Genomic DNA, 18586 nt, shown 5'->3' with positions numbered 1-18586 from the left:
CTAGTCCTAAGTCCTCTTACCATTCTCTTTGGCTTTAAGCTTCGGCTCAAAGGTCAGGATTCTAACACATTCTGTGAGAGCAGTTCTCGGCCAGGGTCATAGTCTCAAAGATGTGCCACAACAGAGCCTCTGAACACATGGCAGGGATCCCCGCTCACACAACTCCACCCTCAACCTTCTCCAGGGCTCTTGATCCCAAAGCCGATTCCTCATCAAAACCATCTGCGTTCTCAACTTGAGTGAAGTACCAGGGAGGAAAACCAGCCAATCAAGAATATGAAGAGGACCACAGGGGCTGAGCCCAGGAGGAAAGATTATAGTTCTCACAACACAATTTTTCCAGACATGAGCTTCAGTTATTTTTTATTTGGGAAAAAAAAGTCACAACCAAGAGTATAAAGTACTTTGTATTGAACTCATGTTTTAGGAAGGGGCAACAAGGAAAACCAAAATACACTCTGGAATTGATTGGGTTTTCGAGATGATGAGTGTTTTTTCAAGCATTAAGCTAACTATGTGGTTTGCTAACCTAGATGGTGCAAAAAAATTTCCAGATGGAGTAGAAGCAGATGCTGTTACTTCAGGCAAAAGTGAAAGTTACAGAGTAGAAAGGTGGGAAAAGGCCCTACATCTTTCCCCAAACCTAAAAAAAAAAAAGGTGTGTGTGTGGGCTGGGGGGGGGGGGTCCCCTCCTTCATCCAAGAATCTCAAAGCACTGACTTCGTCCACATGTGATGATAGGACTTGCCCCATCTCAGTCAGCAAACCCACCACGACTAGAGTCAAGAATTCCCACTGCTTCTAGTTCTGAGGACCACTAAGATATTCTTGTTTGCGAAATGGCAGAGTTAGGCGTTTTGGTTTTGTGAAAACAGGTAAGAGACAGAGCTGCCTGTAGAAAGGTGCTCAGAGATAAACTCAAATCACAATTACACTTGGCTTAGATGATTTGGGATCTGGTCTTTAAAGTCTTTTGTTTTTTGAGTCTCTATCCAATGTCTTCTATAGAATTTGGTCAGAGACACCTCCTTGGGAAAATTCCAGGTTTTCTAATATTCACACGGGGAAAACCAGATCCTTTCTCTGAATGAAGAAAAACAAGGAATGCTTCTCAAACACTCATAGCCCTATCCTTCCTTTTCTTCTAAAGACAGCAGATGGGTGCATCAGTGCTCAGCTCCACCCCACACCCGCTACACCAGTCACCCTGGATGGTACTCAGGCATACAGAGCATTTTAAACTCCCAGTTTGACTCTGATGAATAGCCAAGATAGAGAACCTCTCTAAGGGTTCTGGGCTGTTGTGTTTTTCATTCTCTCTCAATGTCTTCATACAAAGGGAACAACTGAACCATTTCAGGGAGCCTTTGCATGTATGTCAGAGAAGAGACAGGAAGACTCTCTAAATATAGCCAATGTTAACCCTACTGCTCAACCCACTAAACCATGACAAAAAAGGGGACAGGAGTCTCTACCTTAAATTCAAAGGGAAGCTAAGGTTTCAATGCTATTTAAAGTCATTTCATGTCACTGTCATTGGCAAGGAATGAGACAGCTGCGGAGAGCTTCACCAGAATCTCATTGATGAAGAGGTAGTAAGAATAAAAATAAGATTTGATGGGAGAAACAAAATACTGGATGGGCAGATCAGAAATAGAATTGTCATCAGCCTCCTGCCACAAACAGGAAAAAAACCCACACAAAACAAGATGCACTGACATTGTATATTAAATATTCCTCCCCACTCTCAGGATACTTTTTACATTGCAATAAACAGTGCAATTTTAGCAGCAGGAAACAAGAAGGAATGTGGGAAGTACCCACCTCCCTCTCATGTGTTCTAGCCATGTGCTCTTCCTGGGTAGCACCGATCTCCCAGGTGCTGGGTGAGAGACGGGATGGAGGGAGGAGGTCTGTGCATGTCTGCCTGCCCTCTGGCCTCTGGTGATGCCTGCAGAGTTCAGCAGACACTCCCTCATGTTCTTATGGCACAAGCTGGGGATCGAAGGGCTGGCTCTTGGACCCGTTCTTGCACTAAGGCAATATCTGAGAAAGGCAGGCCCGACAGGGAGGAATGTGGTCATTGATGTTCAGCTGCCTATCAACCTCGAGCACTAAGACTGTGTCCTTGAAGGCCTTGTCCTCATTGGCAATATGGCCGGGAGGGGCCAACAGCAGCCCTTCCGTCCCCTCTGACACCTACAGCCAGCGGCGCCGGATGTGAGCAGCCCCAGGTGAGGCACAGACATCAGGCACACAGACTCCACTGCCACCTCCAGGTTCGCCCACCTGCACTCTCACTGATGGCCACGGAGAAACACAGTCTCCGGATAACTCTGCATCCAGTTTATCGTGAGCCCTCACTCCCCTGTGCAGCAGCCAACAGTGTGCCCAGGAGACCTCGGTCCTTCTGGATATGAATTGGTCAAGAGGTGGGGGTGGGCTTCTTTTTTCCAGGAACTTGGGTCAAAGACCAGCTTTATCCCCGGAAATCCTAAATACTGTCTGAGCACTCCCTGCAGAGTTGAGTTTGAAACATGCAATCCTAACTTCAGTGACAGTCAACTGCAAGGCAACATCTTAATTAGGCAGATGCGCTCCAGGAAAAAAGAGCAACAAAGATGTGAACAGGCAGGAAAGACAGAGCAGACACCTAAGAGGAGCAGGCGGCACAGCCGACACAAACAGACCTAGGCCAAGATGCAAAATACCCAGTGGTCGCCACAGCTCAGGCCAGGGCTCCACCTTCTCAATTCATTCAAGGAAAACTGGCCTGGAGCATGGGGGAGGGGAAGAGTAGGGAGCACAGTGTTTGATAACAAAAGTGAAAAGGGAAGGTGAGAAAAGAGGAGACAGAAACGTCATTCTAATCAGCATGAAGTGACCAGGGGGATGACCAGCAAGACAGGAGGCACCTAGGGACCCTGTGAGGCACCAACTATGTAGCCAAGTGTTTCTAACGGAGAATCGGGGGCCTGAGCACCCGACACCTGCTTTGGCCTTCACCTGCCCTACGTCTGCAGCAGCACCTCCGGCTCGGATAACGAGCAATAGAGAGTGTATCCCAATTCGTCTATTTCCTCGGGGGTGAGCTCTGCAAATAAGTTCACCTTGGGATTCAGGACACTGGGCAGAACGCCGGCCTCTAAGTGGCTGATGAGCCCCCTCAAGGCCTGCAGGAAGCGGTCGGCCAGCACGTCCGGGGACCAGTCAGCCTCCTCCTGGGCCAAGTGGAGGATGACGTTGGTGAGCTGGCTGGCAGTGAGGCGGCCCAGGGCCGGAGTGGACTTGCATATGGCCTTGAGGATCTTGAGGCACAGGGAGCGGCAGCCCGAGTCGGCCTGGTCCAGGGCCCGCAGGCGCGCCGTCTCAGCAGGACGCAGGCTCAGCCGCCACAGGTTGTCGTACTGGGCTAGCCGGTGTGGTTTGGCCACCAAGACAGTGTCACCAAGGGTCACTGATGGCAGGAAGTCAATGACGAGGTGCTTGTCACGCTCATACTGCACTTCCAGAGTCAGGGCCTCTGGGGGCGGGGCTGGTCGAATCACATAGTCCAAGAGGGACCCGATGGCCGGCCAGTTGATGGAGCCAGCTACTACCTTCTCAAACGTGTCTGCCACCGTCTTCGGAGAAAGGTAGCCCCCTACTACACAGCGGTCCCAGTAACTGCTACCGCGAGGAAAATACTCTGGATTCTCCCGGCGAACTAGAAAGAAGCCAGGGACGTTCATGATGGTGTCCTCCCCGGGGATACACGACCACAGGTTTGCCTCTAACACGAGGGGCACGATGAGTTGGATGTGGTCGGCTGTCACCACCTGTTTTAGCAAAATTAAAAAGGGTTTGAGGGACCTTTATCTCCTCAAGAGACAAGTTTCCCCAAACACAGGTCCCACCATCTTTTATCCCGCCCCTCCCCCCCACCCCAGCAAAAAAGGACTCAAAATTCTTGCACATGACCACATCGATTCAGACTGAGGACTTAAACCCAGGTCTGTTAGACATTAGAGCCTGTGCTCGCTCCACACACCCCACTGTCTCTGGACCCAGAAGTGCACATAACATCCTCCAGGCCTTCAAGATCCCAGAAGACAGAAAGCCAGGAAGGAGAAACTGGGACAAGAATAAGGCGGGAGGAAGCCTCTAACAGCTTCCTAGAAGTTTTATGACTGAAAACGAGTTAAAGGCAGGGATCAAATGCTACCACAATGTGCAGAATTCAGAAGCAGTAAGACTAATCTTTTTTGGCAAGCCTGGGACACTGATCTTCTGCCCCAGTGGCACTATTGAGAAGCATCATGGTCAGAACCACGCTACCCTTCGTAAGCACCCCCTGGTTACCTGCAGGTCATCATAGAGGCTGCCACTCAGGTACATGTCCCGAAGTGGCATATCAGGCAACTTGGCCCGCAGGAAGCTCCGGAGCTCGGCACATATGTCCACAGCAGCTTGCTTGGCCCGAGCCTGCTCGCCGGCAGGGATGGCCGCCCGGTTCCGGTAGTAAGTGAGAAGTTTCTCCTGCAGGGACATGCGGAGTCGTGACTTCTTCAAGTCTACCTGGCCCTTCCTGGCCAATGGCTTGGGCCGGGGTGGGCAGAATGTATCTGCCAAGGCAAGAGAGAGAGGCCCGTGAGCTCATCCCGTGCTTGCTCATCCACAGCCGCCTCAGCCCCAGAGGGGAGAAGGGCTTAGCACAAAAGGCCAGCATGGCGCCTGGCACGTGTGTCCTTAAGAAACGTGTTGAGGGCAAGAGTAGCACCAAGAGCCCGAGAGGAGTCCCAGAGGGCAACAGCCTTCCTCACCTGTGTCGAAGGCAGAGGAGCCTGTGGGAAGGGCCTGTAGGGACCTGCTCAGGCCTGCCTTCATGTCCTTATTGAGCAGTCGGGGAGAGCCCATCCAGTTTGGTTCTTCCCAGCTCCTTTTCCCTGAATGGCTCAGGCGGGTGGGGCTGGTGGGGGCGCTGATCGCCCTGTCGTACATCTGAAAGAGCAGAGAGGACCCAGCGTGTGGACCTTCTTTCCTGCTTCCCACCAGTTCTACCATAATGAGTTCCACTACTTTTCAATAACGTCATTTTAGTCTAGATTATGGAATGCTTTGCTCCACACAGAAAACCTTAGGAAATACTAAATCTTGTAAATAAGTAAGAAACACATTTATCCATAATGTCACAACCCAGAAAAAAAACTCAGAATTTCTGCTAGTTCTGTTCATAAGAGCCTGCTGGGTGACTCGGGGACACCCCCTCCTCCACCCAGGCCCCAGGGCTTCCCCGACGGGGGTCAGACCTGTGCCCCTGCGGGGCTTGTCCACAGGTCCACCTCTCTGTCCTGGGGGCACAGGCACCAGCCTGCTTTCGGGGCTCAGTACCCATTTCAGGACATGACCGGCTCTGAAGGACTAAGTGCCGTGCTGTGTGCTCAGTCGCTCAGTCATGTCCGACTCTTTGTGACCCCATGGACTGTAGCCCGCTAGGCTTCTCTGTCCAAGGGTGTCTCTAGGCAAGAATACTGGAGTGGGTTGCCATTTCCTCCTGCAGAGGATCTTCCCAACCCAGGGATCGAACCCAGGTCTCCTGCATTACAGGTGGACTCTTTACTGCCTGAGCCACCAGGGAAGTCACACCAGAAGATAACTATTAATATCTGGGTATATTTCTTTCTGGAAATATGTATTTATATAATTAGCATCTTCCACTATATATACCTTAAAAAACTAATTTTTTACTTGTCATTTTTATCACTCCTCATATCACTAAGAATGAATCAGGGCTGAACAATATGGTACAATTTCTGATGATAAAACACTGTACCTTATCAATACACTGTAATGTCAAACACCGATCCATTTATTTAACAAACACATCACTGAATGGCTACTCTGTGCCAGGCACTGTTCTAGGTATACAAAATAAATCAGTTTCCCAACCCAATTCCTGCCTTCATGAAGTCTGCAGTCCAGTATAGGGATTCAGGCAATACATAATCAACAAGCTAAAGCAGGCAGACACAGGTGTTAATTAAGAGTAAAGCAGGAAAGGGAAATAGAAAATATACGTGTGGTGAGGGTGCTGCTGTTTTAACTAAGGTGGTCACAAAAAGCTATTTTGGTTATTTGCAATTTAACCCTGAGATAAACTTCTTTGTATTTCCAACAGTTTCTTTATAGCAGGATCCTAGAAGCACATTTACTTAATTCTCTTAAGGTCTCGTCTAATAATGTCAAATTGCCATGTTACGTTCCCATTAGCAGTATCACGTTCTTATTCTAGGTCAGCTCCACTTGGCAGCCTTACCACCTCTCCAATGCCTGGCCTGGCCTGAGTGCACTTACCCGCTTAACCGCCAGTGTAGCGATGCCCAGCATGGCTGCTCCTCCCACCCCCAGCACCAGCCGGGCGTTGGAAAGCACAAAATCGATGGCCGTCCCGATGCCATTGTCATCTTTCTTGCTTTTGCGCTCACCAGAGCCTGCCATTGCGCACCTGAGGACGAAGGCAGAACACAGCTGTCACCACCTGTGACCCTGAGAACCAGACCTCCTCCTCCCTCCCGCTTCGGGCCAGTCCAGGGTACTCGAGTTCCAGCAAACCAAATCCCCCTGACTCTAGCGCTCCACGCTCGAGGGCCAGGAGGGAGGTAGCGTGTCCTTGATGTACCTGGATGCAGGCGGAGGAAATGGTCATGCTAGTTATGGGAAAACCACCCCACCCATCTACTGAGATTACAGAGACCGCTAAGCTCATGGTCAACCCCACCACGAAACCCAATCCTCCGGACCCTTTCCCAACACTGTAGTGCAGACAGTGCTTTGATCCTTTGGCCACTGCTTGTGGGAAGTCAGAGCAGGAAGGTCTAATTTAGCTAGAGGCGGCCCATCTAGTCCCAGCACATCACCTCACACACAGGGAGGTGGCTTGTCAGAGTCCTCGGAGGAAAGGAATGACGGAGCCAAGTGCACAACTCGCAACTCCCAGCATGATACTTTTCCCCCTCTATCATGTCTACCCTTGCCCAGATCAAACTGTTTCTGTTCTGTGAACTTCCTGCGAATAACGGTAACGACGACGACACGGACTGAATACCCTGGCAGACGGAGACGTAACTACAAGTCCACGTGTGAGGAAGGGCCAAAGAAGAAAAGAACTCTCTGCGGACAGTCCCACTTGACAAATGCTGTTTCTCGGGGAGCGTTACAGGGGGCCACGAGAAGCTCAGGTGAGCCTGGCACTGGGGCAGAGGCTGAATAAACACGACGGTCGCTGGAGACCGAGCTGCTAAACTGGAGAACGAGAAAATCCACCCGCTCACATGCACCTGAAAAACGAACTGAAAATGTGGCCACCCGAGTGGAGTTCACAGGCACAATGCAGACGAGGCTGGCCTCCATGCAGTGTTCCCGCGGGGTGAGCTCACCTTTGTTCCCTGGCAACAACTGGGTCATCCTGACTGAAGTTCCCCTCATCCCCCAAAAAACCCATTTCCCATGGACTTAAAACCCTGGGCCCAACCCAGATGAGGGATGACAAAGTAGCTCGGATCAGAGCTCGGCGCTTCACACTGCTTCTCTCCTCTTCCTCCCATGTCCTGTATCCCAGGAACTACCTATAAACAGTTGTGTGCCATCCACCCATTACCCAGAATGGGAGGACAGAGAGACAAGATAACTGGTGCACCTTCCAGTGTGAAGTAGTTTTTCGATACCCTTACAACTGAGTGCTATTCATCTCACCCTGCACGCTTCGCGCCTCCCTCATCAACAAGAAAGGAGTATTTCTGACTCTACTTATTTCAGCAGGAGATGTAGTCAAGCATTACTTTTTCTCTAACTAGAATTCACCACCTTGGCACTTCTCTGTTCTCTTCTCCACCTTCTGCAGTTAGTAGACGCTTCAGGTTCAGGGACAGAATGAGAGACTTGGCCAAATTAAATATACTTCCACTTCAAATGCTCAGAGCAAGCAAGGCTGAGAAGAGGGAAACTCTGTATTTGCAGGTGGGGTCAGGCAGGAACTCTAGCCATCATCATCCCTCCAGCAGCCACTGAGACAGAGATGGGACATAAATGTCCCCGAGGCAAACTAATACAGTCAGGACAAAGTTGACAGGTACAGTTCCCCACACATGATGATGACCACTGTTTTGTGTGTGCTCAGAGTCTGACTCTGCGACCCCATGGACTGTAGCCTGCCAGGCTCCTCTGTCCGTGGAATTCTCTCGGCAAGAATAACGGAGCGGGTTGCCATTTTCTGTTCCAACCACTGTTTTATTTCTTTTAAAACAAAAGGCTCTTTAGGGATGTATTTACAATAGGGAGAACCATCTCCTAAATGATCCTTGCATGTGATACAGCAGAGCAAGAAGGGCCCAGCTCCCCTCTGCACGGAAGCTGGAAGGAGCCTCTCTGGGCCATTTAGTCTTTGACCCTCTGATGGCTGGTGAGAATGAGGCAGTGAGGTGGCACGACAGAAGAGGCTGAATTTTAGAGTCAGAAATCTTGAGGACTTGCCACTGAGCCCTGACTAATTAGCTGGGTGACCTCAAATTAGTTACTCAGCCCCTCAGCTATGTAAAGGGGATAATGACGCCTGCATGGCCTAAATCACAGGGTTGTAGTGAGGCCAACACAGCTACTAAAATACTGCACGTGAACATTTTATCAGCTGTTAAAGGGCTCTACAAACATGGGCTATCATTAAGTCTTTTACAATTTCCATCCACAGGACAAAGGTCACGTTTCAGAAGCCACTCTGAATCCAGACTGTCCTGTGAGGTCCATTTCACCTTCTGAGATGGAGCCAGGAACGGTCTCTAAAACCGACACTGATGCCATCCTGAGCTTGAGACCAAAACTATTATGTTGAGCAGACTTGGGAAAAGGCTCTTCTACACCAGTGCAGTATATTCCCTGCCCCATCCAAGGACCAGGTGGTGCTGAAGACCTAGCAACCAGCAAGAGGAGAGAACACCCACAAGCTCCCCCAGGGAGATCAGAGTTTCTATTCTAAAACTGAACTCAACCTGTTCCAGTTGAAACTGCTTATCCACAGTATACCCTCCACTCAGGCCGTGCTCTACTAGCTGGGAGCCACAGAGGGGTACGAGCTCTGCCTAACAAAGGGGAAGGAGCCTGGGTCCTTGCGCAATTAGGAAGGAGCCCTGTGGTTTAGTTTCAGTTTTTCATGATGAAAAAGCTCTGGAAATCTGTTATATCATAAGATGAATATTCTTAACACCACTGAACTGTACACATACCAACTAGTTAAAAGTATTTAAAAAAAGAGGAGGAACCACCGTCCCGGTGGGCAGGGCTGAGGATGCAGAATGTGAACTCTGCTAACATTTCAGATGAGGTGTTTAACCTGTCTCCTCAGACACAAGAACGGGAACAGACATACTCACCACCCCGTGTACTGGCAGTGGCGGTGGTGAGTAACAGTGGCCCTGTGGCTTCCTAGGATAATGACACAGAACTCTGAACATTCCAACTTCTTTTACTTGAAAAGGTCATATGATTCGAACTAAACATGACCTGGCTTAAGTATGCATAAGAACTAACGCACGGTAAGCATGTACCACATGCTGGGCATTTTCCCCCTCTTTGCTCTCTTACTCTTCACAACAGTCCCATGAGGTCAGTCACATTGTTAGCTCCGACTGTCAGATGAAGAAACTGAGGCAGAGGTCAGGTAACTGGCTCAAAGTCACCAAGCAAGTAAGTTGTGCAGTCGCGAGTTGAACCTAGAGCTCACGGTGCTGGGGTGCAGGTTACAGGGTCCCAAACAGCCTGCAGCCCCACCTTGTACCCATCTGCTCTCCACGCACCACTAGACCATATGCCCCAGAGGCATTCTGGCTCATTCACTGCCTCCAGGGCCAGCAGTACCTGACAGACAGGACTTGACGCATCTGTTCCACCAGTGAGCTACTAATTCTGTGGCTTTTGTTTGTTTTTGGAGGAGGTAGTGGCAGCAACCTGTAACCCAACTCACACTCAAAATAAGACTCTGAACAGAAAGTCTTCAGTACTCACTTCCACTTTCCCTACGCAGGCAGGCCCTCGTGGGCATCACTTCCTACCTCCCCTTTACTCCCAAAGGCAGGTCTGCCAATCAACGCAAAACTATTACACAAGGCTCCTCCTGCCTTCCCTCTCTGTTAAAAACAGTACCCTCCACCCAGCTGGCATGCCTTCCACCTCAAAGTCATCCTTCATTCTCTCTCCTCCTGCTGCACCAGCCCCCACTTGGTAAAGTCCCTGGCTGCCCACATTGCACCTACATGCAGCCACCCCACCGCCTCAGTCCCTCCACTCATCTGCTCAGATTCACCCCCTATGGGGCCTCTCACCGATTTATTCTGCATGCTGCCACTGCCCTGACCCCTCATCCACACCACTCCCCGGCTGACAAAGCTGTGGTGCCCACCCCCCCCTCCCCAATCAGGTATCACAACTTCCTCAACAGGAGATCTGATGTCCTTCCAGACCTGGCTCAGTCTCAACTCCAGTCACCTGCCTTACAGGTACGCAATTCGAGCTACTCCAGACTCAAGTTTCCAGACTACAAAATGTGGTTTTCACCTCCTCACTTGCTCATTCTTGCCCATCTACCCGATGAGCTGCTACTTTTTGTTTGAGGCAGACCTCCAATGTCTTCTTTTCTATAGCTACCTGTGATTCCTCACCCCAACCCCGCTCTCCAGGTAGTTTTGGCCCCTTCCCCGTCTATAAGCTCTTGACCCACCTCTAGTCCAGAGCTACCTCCTGCGGATCGCCACATCGTTCATCCCCACCTCAGTGCCCACCATGATGCCAGGGCGGGCCCTCTGGGAAAGTTGCTGAATTAAGTACAGTCATCCGGTTACAGTGGAACTTACTGGTCACACTGGCATGACAGGAAACAGAGCTGACATACCACTGGCCAAGAACCACTGAAGCACTCTGTGTGCATTTTCTTATTAACTCCTGCAATAAGCTGAAGAGCTGGGTACTATTTCAGTGGTGGTGCTCAGTCGTGTCCCCTTTGCGACCCCACTGTAGCCCGCCTAGCTCCTCTATCCATGGAATTTTCCAGGCAAGAGTACTGGAGTGGGATGCTATTTCATCTACAAAAGAGGAAATGGAGGCCTAGACAGATTGAGTGATTTGCCCTAAATCCCACAGTTGTTAGCAGCAGTGGCACGAAGGCAGTCCTCTGAGGGCTGGACACTATGCTTGCTTTAGAGACTTTTGAAACAGAGTATAGTTATATTTACAGCTTCCCAGTGGCTTAGTTGGTAAAGAATCCGCCTGCAGTGCAGGAGACCTGGGTTCAATCCCCAGGTTGGGAAAATCCCCAGAGAAAGAAATGGCAAGCCACTCCAGTATTCTTGCCTGGAGAATTCTATGAACAGAGGAGCCACAGTGGGCTATACTCCATGGGGTCACAAAGAGTAGGACTGGATTCAGTGACCAAACCACATAGTTATGTTTGGGAGAACGTGATCTAACCCTTAAGAGAACTGAATCCACTGAAGAATGAGCCAGATGGAACAAGATCTAAGTTTTAACCAGTAACTTTTCTAGCATTTTCATACATTTAATGTTCTATGAAGAAAAACGATCTCCTAGTAGGACTTGAAATAAGGGCCTTTTTAACTGGAAGCATTTTATAAGGGAACATTCTGTTATTTATGTTGATATTTCCTTCAGTATGCCTAAAGAACTTTGGCCACTAAAAAGAAAGATTCTCCCTTTCCTGGTCCCCTGTATCAGAAAAAATGAAACCTAGAACACAGGCCTACCTACCTGGGGCTTCTTAATGCATCTGTGAGGTGGAGGTGGGAGAGAGGCAGGTGTGTCTCTGGAAGGCACCTGTGTCCTCTTTCCCTTGGAATTAGGATGGGAGGGGAAAGGAGAGGACACTAAATGATCCCTCCTAGCTTGCTGTGGAGGAAGACCAGGCCCTTTTCCAGCTGCTTCTCCCGGGCCTCGGGATCCTCCAGTTTCTGGTTTTTCCGGAACTCACGGCGGATGGAGGCAAGGTAGAAGTCTCGATCAGTGTAGCGAAGCTGTCGGCCTTGGCGAAGCAGAGCCCGGTAGAGACTCAGCACCGCCTCTCGGCTCCATGAGGCCATGAGGGACTGACAGGGGCTGGGCGTCAAGCTATACACAGGAGGGAAGAAAGAGAAGCCTAGAATCAGAATTAATGATAGAAGGGAACTACACTGTTGTTCTCGTTCAGTTGCTCAGTTGTGTCCGACTCTTTGTGACCCTTTGGACTGTAGCCCTCCAGGCTCCTCAGTCCATGGGATTCTCCAGGCAAGAATACTGCAGTGGGTTGCCATTTCCTTCTCCAAGGGGATCTTCCCCACCCAGGGATCGAACCCACATCTCCTGCATTGACAGGTGGATTCTTTACCGCTGAGTCACCAGGAAAGCCCAGAAGGACCTATGAAAGTGAAATGTGAAAGTGTTAGTTGCTCAGTCGTGTCTGATTCTGCAAACCCATGGACTGCAGCCTGCCAGGCTCCTCTGTCCCTGGGGTTCTCCAGGCAAGAATATTGGAGTGGTAACCATTCCCTTCTCCAGGGGATCTTCTTGACCCAGGGATTGAACCCAGGTCTCTCGTTGCAGGCATTCTTTACCGTCTGATTCACCAGTAATTCTGTAGTTCTTAATCCAGGTCTCAGAGACCCCCTCAAGGTCACACTGTGACTTAGTGGCAGGGCCGGGACTAGATCCCAGCCTACAGACTCCTGCTCCTGGGAAACTACCAGTTACGCTGAAAGGTCAGGGACTGGAAGCTGGACTACCTGCGCCTGAATTTTGGCTCTGCCACTTACGTGCCATATGATTTTGGGCAAAGTACATAACCTCTTTGAGCATCAGTTTCCTCGCTTGTAAAATAGAAATAATGCTATCTACATTTATATACCGCTATGTACTTTTATGCTAATAGTACTTACGCCACAGGATTATTTTGAAACTTGCCTGAGATGTTGCATGTAAAGTGAAAGAAAGTGAAAATATTAGTTGCTCAGTCATGTCCATCTCTTTGTGATCCCATGGACTGTAGCCCACCAGGCTCCTCTGGAGCCTAGCTTCTCTAGGCAACTGCACGGGGTTGCCATTTCTTCCTCCAGCAGATCTTCCCGACCCAGGGGTTGAACCCCGGTCTCCTGCGCTGCAGGCAGATTCTTTACCATCTGAGCCACCAGGGAAGAAGCACACGTAATGTAACTTCACCACAAGGGGCCTCAGTCATACTTGAATCCTAGCACCAACACTTAGTAAGCTGATTACCCTGGGCAAGTTTCTTAACCTCTCTGGGCTTACCTTAGTTCCTCATTTGTAAAATGAGGATTAAAACTGTATTTTCCATATGGTTAGTATGAGGATTAAAAGTGGTTAGAATAGCACTCAGCATATGCCAAGCCATATTGTGGCAGCTATGATTAATGCTACCTCCCCTTGTGTGTTTGTAAGTGCTCAATAAGTATCAGATTTAGTTACACATAAACCACCATCATCTACCTTCAGTAACAATAAACCCTTACAGAACCAAGGAGTGTTATCATTTGTAAAGTGCTTTGTCATCCATTATCACATTTAAACTGAGGAACTTATGAAGTGGACAGGGTTCATAACAACAATGGTTAATGTTTATTGATTGTTTACTATTATAGCACACACTGGCCAAGCAGGTCCCACGTGACATCTCATTTCATCAACAATTCTAGTGTCACCAGTATCTCCATTTTAAGCGGAGGAAACTGATGCTCCCAGAGAGAAGTAACTAACCAACAAGCAGGGCTGTAAAGGGGGGTGCACTTCCGACCCCGACTCTGCCTGCCTGTGGAATGAAAACTACCGTTTGCTGGGATCTTCCCATGCATACAGCACTTCTAAGGTGCTGTACAAACTTTCCCAGTTCAGCGCCTGGCACATACCCAGGGCTCAAAAAATAAACTTAACAAAGGACGCTCACAATGTCCCTGTGTGGAAAAAATGATCACCCCTCTTTCTGAAATAAATAAATGAGACTGAATGGGAGAGGTATCTGACTGGTAAAACGGTCTGGACTTTGGGCCCAAAGTCAGCTACCGTCAGCCTCCGGCCTTCCGAGCCTGCTGCGCGAGCGTGAGCAAGCCACCGTCCTCGTCCCTTTACCCTCAACTGCAGAAGAGCGCCCCTCGGCGCCAAGTCTCCCTGAGTGGGGCAGATGAATCCAGAAATCAACAGAAAAGTGTTTTACGAAGTAGGAGGCGCCTGGCATGCAAGAGCTGTTACAAGGTCGACCGGCGAATGGGCGGGTGGGCCCTGGAGGGTCCCCAGGTCCTCCCCCTACCTGGGGGGATCGCACCGAACCGGGGTGGAGAGACCCTGAGGCTGGGGCAGGCCGGCTCTGGGGCACCGGGAGAGCTCCGGAGGTTGGGGAGAGGCCCCGGAGCGGCCTCCAGGGGAAAATCCAGGGCAGGCTGGGGAGAGACCCCCGGTGGTCAGGCCGATAGTGTGGGCCCCGGCCGGGCTAGGGACTCAAACAGCGACCCTGAAAAGAAGGCGTGGCGAACCCCCAACCCCGGCCTTCACTCCTCCCCGCGCTCACCTGAGGACCGCGCGCACTCCCTCTACTCGAGATTCGCCTCTCGCCCGGTACCTTTTCTAGGGTCACCCACCAACATGGCCCCTTTACTTCCGGGCCACGACCTTGCGCCCGGACCTGAGAGGAGGAACCGAAGGGAGCCGGGAGGCCGACGGTGGCTGGAGGACTTCCGGTCTCCCCTGCCTAGGCCTCTCTCAGGGTGGGGCCAGGAGCCGCATCAGGCCCCGCCCCCTCTCGGGGCCCCGCCCCACAGTCCTGAGTCCCGCCTCTATACGTGACGTCACCGAAGGGTGGGCCTGGCCAGGCCATTTGGACCCCGCCCAGAGGGCTCCAGAGGGCCGCGGACAAGTGGTCCGATGGGGGAGAGGGGGAAAGCGTTGTGTGGGCTGGATCAGCCGCTGTGCAGGCTGGTCCCCCAACCTGCTGTCAGCCCTGTAACCTGTCAGGCCCCAGCGCTGTTTGCTGATCTCGGGCTGGAGCCGTGGAGGGTCCCTGGGGAGGTTTAGCACTAACAGTGTTCCCTATCGTGGCTTTTAAAGCTCTGCCAGATTGCTCATTTTTATCCTTCCGTGCTGTTACCACTCGACTGTTAAAGACCTACCGTCCAAGGTCCTCCTCAAACATCCCCTCTAGAAGACTCCAGCTCATTCCGTGCCCCTATCCAACCCACCTAGGTGTCTCCTTTGAGTCCCACAGAACTGTTTGCACATCCCAGTTAAGGCTTCACTCCTTCAAGGAAATGTGTTGTTTGGGGTTTTTTTTTGGGGGGTGCTAATCCGGGTCTTAGTTGGGGCGCTCAGGATATTTGTTGCTGCATGCGAATTCTTAGTTGTGACTTGTAGGATCTAATTCCCTGACCAGGAATGGAACCTGGGCCCCCTGCATTGGAGTGCAGAATCTTAGCCGCTGGACCACCAGGGAAGTCCACAAACATGTTTACTGGGCTCCTGTTATTTGCTAGGCACTGCTTTTTAATTTCTCCATTACTTTTTGTCTCTCATCAGATTTGAGGGCAGGAGCCATGTCCTTATGGAATCTGTCAACCCTCTTTCCCCTTTTCCCGGCTCAGCATCTCAGAAGGGGAGGGGAAGAGGCAGGCTTTGGAATCAGGCCCAACCTGCTCCAAATTCAGCTCTACTTTAAAAAGAGCAGCCTGCCCTCTGGCAACTTTCCTAACCCCTCTCAGCCCCTCTCAGCCTTTGTGAGGATTAAAAGGCATCTAGCAGGAAGGTGTCCACGGTCAGGGGCACCAGCCGAGACGAGCTAACACACGTCCGAGGAGCGGCGGCTGCGCGGGCGCAAGAGGGCCGAGAAGAGCTACTCCACGTTCAAGGTCAGGAGGGGTGACTTCGTCCAAGATAAGGAGCTGCAGCTGTGCCTTGCTGGAGCAGCTGTGAAGAGATACCCCACATCCAAGGTAAGAGAAACCCAAGTAAGTTGGTAGGTGTTGGGAGAGGGCATCAGAGGGCAGACACACTGAAACCATAATCACAGAAAACTAGCCAATCTGATCACACGGACCACAGCCTTGTCTAACTCAATGAAACTAAGCCATGCCGTGAGGGACCACTCAAGCCGGGCGGGTCATGGTGGAGAGGTCTGACAGAATGTGGTCCACTGGAGAAGGGAATGGCAAACCACTTCAGTATTCTTGCCTTGAGAACCCCATGAACAGTATGAAAAGGCAAAAATGATAGGATACTGAAAGAGGAACTCCCCAGATCGGTAGGTGCCCAATATGCTACTGGAGATCAGTGGAGAAATAACTCCAGAAAGAATGAAGGGATGGGGCCAAAGCAAAAATAACATCCAGTTGTGGATGTGACTGGTGATAGAAGCAAGGTCCGATGCTGTAAAGAGCAATACTGCATAGAAACCTGGAATGTTAGGTTCATGAATCAAGGCAAATTAGAAGTGGTCAAACAGGACATGGCAAGAGTGAACGTCGACATTCTAGGAATCAGTAAACTAAAACGGACTGGAATGGTGAATTTAACTCAGATGACCATTATATCTACTACTGCGGGCAGGAATCCCCCAGAAGAAATGGGGTAGCCATCATGGTCAACAAATGCAGTACTTGGATGCAATCTCAAAAACAACAGAATGATCTCTGTTCATTTCCAAGGCAAACCATTCAATATCATGGTAACCCAAGCCTATGCCCCAACCAGTAACACTGAAGAAGCTGAAGTTGAATGATTCTATGAAGACCTACAAGACCTTTTAGAACACCCCAAAAAGATGTCCTTTTCATTATAGGGGACTGGAATGCAAAAGTAGGAAGTCAGGAAACACCTGGAGTAACAGGCAAATTTAGCCTTGGAGTATGGAATGAAGCAGGGCAAAGGCTAATAGAGTTTTGCCAAGAGCACACACTGATCATAGCAAACACCCTCTTCCAACAACACAAGGGAAGACTCTACACATGGACATCACCAGATGGTCAACACCAAAATCAGATTGATTATATTCTTTGCAGCCAATGATGGAGAAGCTCTATACAGTCAGCAAAAACAAGACCGGGAACTGACTGTGGCTCAGATCATGAACTCCTTATTGCCAAATTCAGACTGAAATTGAAGAAAGTAGGGGAAACCAGTAGACCATTCAGGTATGACCTAAATCAAATCCCTTATGATTATACAGTGGAAATGAGAAATAGATTTAAGGGACTAGATCTGATAGAGTGCCTGATGAACTATGGAATGAGGTTCATGACATTGTACAGGAGACAGGGATCAAGACCATCCCCATGGAAAAGAAATGCAAAAAAGCAAAATGGCTGTCTGGGGAGGCCTTACAAATATCTGTGAAAAGAAGAGAGGCAAAAAGCAAAGGAGAAAAGGAAACATATAAGCATCAGAATGCAGAGTTCCAAAGAATAGCAAGAAGAGATAAGAAAGCCTTCCTCAGCGATCAATCCAAGAAAATACATGAAAACAACAGAATGGGAAAGACTAGAGATCTCTTTAAGAAAATTAGAGATACCAAAGGAACATTTCATGCAAAGATGGGCTCGATAAAGGACAGAAATGGTATGGACCTAACAGAAGCAGAAGATATTAAGAAGAGGTGGCAAGAATACACAGAAGAACTGTACAAAAAAGATCTTCATAACCCAGATAATCACGATGGTGTGATCACTCACCTAGAGCCAGACATCCTGGAATGTGAAATCAAGTGAGCCTTAGAAAGCATCACTATGAACAAAGCTAGTGGAGGTGATGGAATTCCAGTGGAGCTATTTCAAATCCTGAAAGATAATGCTGTGAAAGTGCTGCACTCAATATGCCAGCAAATTTGGAAAACTCAGCAGTGGCCATGGGACTGGAAAAGGTCAGTTTTCATTCCAATTCCAAAGAAAGGCAATGCAAAAGAATGCTCAAACTACCGCACAACTGCACTCATCTCACACACTAGTAAAGTAATGCTCAAAATTCTCCAAGCCAGGCTTCAGCAATACGTGAACTGTAAACTTCCAGATGTTCAAGCTGGTTTTAGAAAAGGCAGAGGAACCAGAGATCAAATTGCCAACATCCACTGGATCATGGAAAAAGCAAGAGAGTTCCAGAAAAACATCTATTTCTGCTTTATTGACTATGCCAAAGCCTTTGACTGTGTGGATCACAAGAAACTGTGGAAAATTCTGAAAGAGATGGGCGTACCAGACCACCTGACCTGCTTCTTGAGAAACCTGTATGCAGGTCAGGAAGCAACAGTTAGAACTGGACATGGAGCAACAGACTGGTTCCAAATAGGAAAAGGAGTACGTCAAGGCTGTATATTGTCACCCTGCTTATTTAACTTCTATGCAGAATACATCATGAGAAATTCTGGGCTGGATGAAGCACAAGCTGGAATTAAGATTGCCAGGAGAAATATCAATCACCTCAGATATGCAGATGACACCACCCTTATGGCAGAAAGTGAAGAGGAACTAAAAAGCCTCTTGATGAAAGTGAAAGAGGAGAGTGAAAAAGTTGGCTTAAAACTCAACAT

General features: G+C 49.5%; 2 protein-coding genes across 4 annotated transcripts; both read right to left on the bottom strand.

Moving 5' to 3' along the window:
• Positions 1–431: 431 nt before the first annotated feature.
• MIEF1 (mitochondrial elongation factor 1) lies at positions 432–11870 on the bottom strand. Of its 2 annotated transcripts, XM_068970692.1 has the most exons (6): positions 11788–11870; positions 6334–6484; positions 4803–4980; positions 4342–4604; positions 3111–3818; positions 432–2142 (listed from the first exon to the last, which is right to left on the bottom strand). In XM_068970692.1, the coding sequence occupies exons 2-6, from the start codon at positions 6475–6477 to the stop codon at positions 2035–2037; spliced, it is 1401 nt and encodes a 466-aa protein (XP_068826793.1). In that variant the 5' UTR covers positions 6478–6484; positions 11788–11870; the 3' UTR covers positions 432–2034. The 2 variants fall into 2 exon arrangements, with proteins under 2 accessions (XP_068826793.1, XP_068826792.1); XM_068970691.1 differs by having other exon boundaries at positions 2028–3818.
• MIURF (mitochondrial elongation factor 1 upstream open reading frame) lies at positions 11824–14687 on the bottom strand. Of its 2 annotated transcripts, XM_068970694.1 has the most exons (3): positions 14588–14603; positions 12401–12430; positions 11824–12144 (listed from the first exon to the last, which is right to left on the bottom strand). In XM_068970694.1, the coding sequence occupies exon 3, from the start codon at positions 12114–12116 to the stop codon at positions 11904–11906; it is 213 nt and encodes a 70-aa protein (XP_068826795.1). In that variant the 5' UTR covers positions 12117–12144; positions 12401–12430; positions 14588–14603; the 3' UTR covers positions 11824–11903. The 2 variants fall into 2 exon arrangements, with proteins under 2 accessions (XP_068826795.1, XP_068826794.1); XM_068970693.1 differs by lacking the exon at positions 12401–12430 and having other exon boundaries at positions 14588–14687.
• Positions 14688–18586: the final 3899 nt, after the last annotated feature.

The sequence above is a fragment of the Capricornis sumatraensis genome, chromosome 4 (genome assembly GCF_032405125.1).
Source record: "Capricornis sumatraensis isolate serow.1 chromosome 4, serow.2, whole genome shotgun sequence".
In the NCBI taxonomy this organism is placed as follows: domain Eukaryota; kingdom Metazoa; phylum Chordata; class Mammalia; order Artiodactyla; family Bovidae; genus Capricornis; species Capricornis sumatraensis.
The sequence above is the reverse complement of the archived record's forward strand: the minus strand, read 5'-3'. Positions and strand labels throughout refer to the sequence as shown.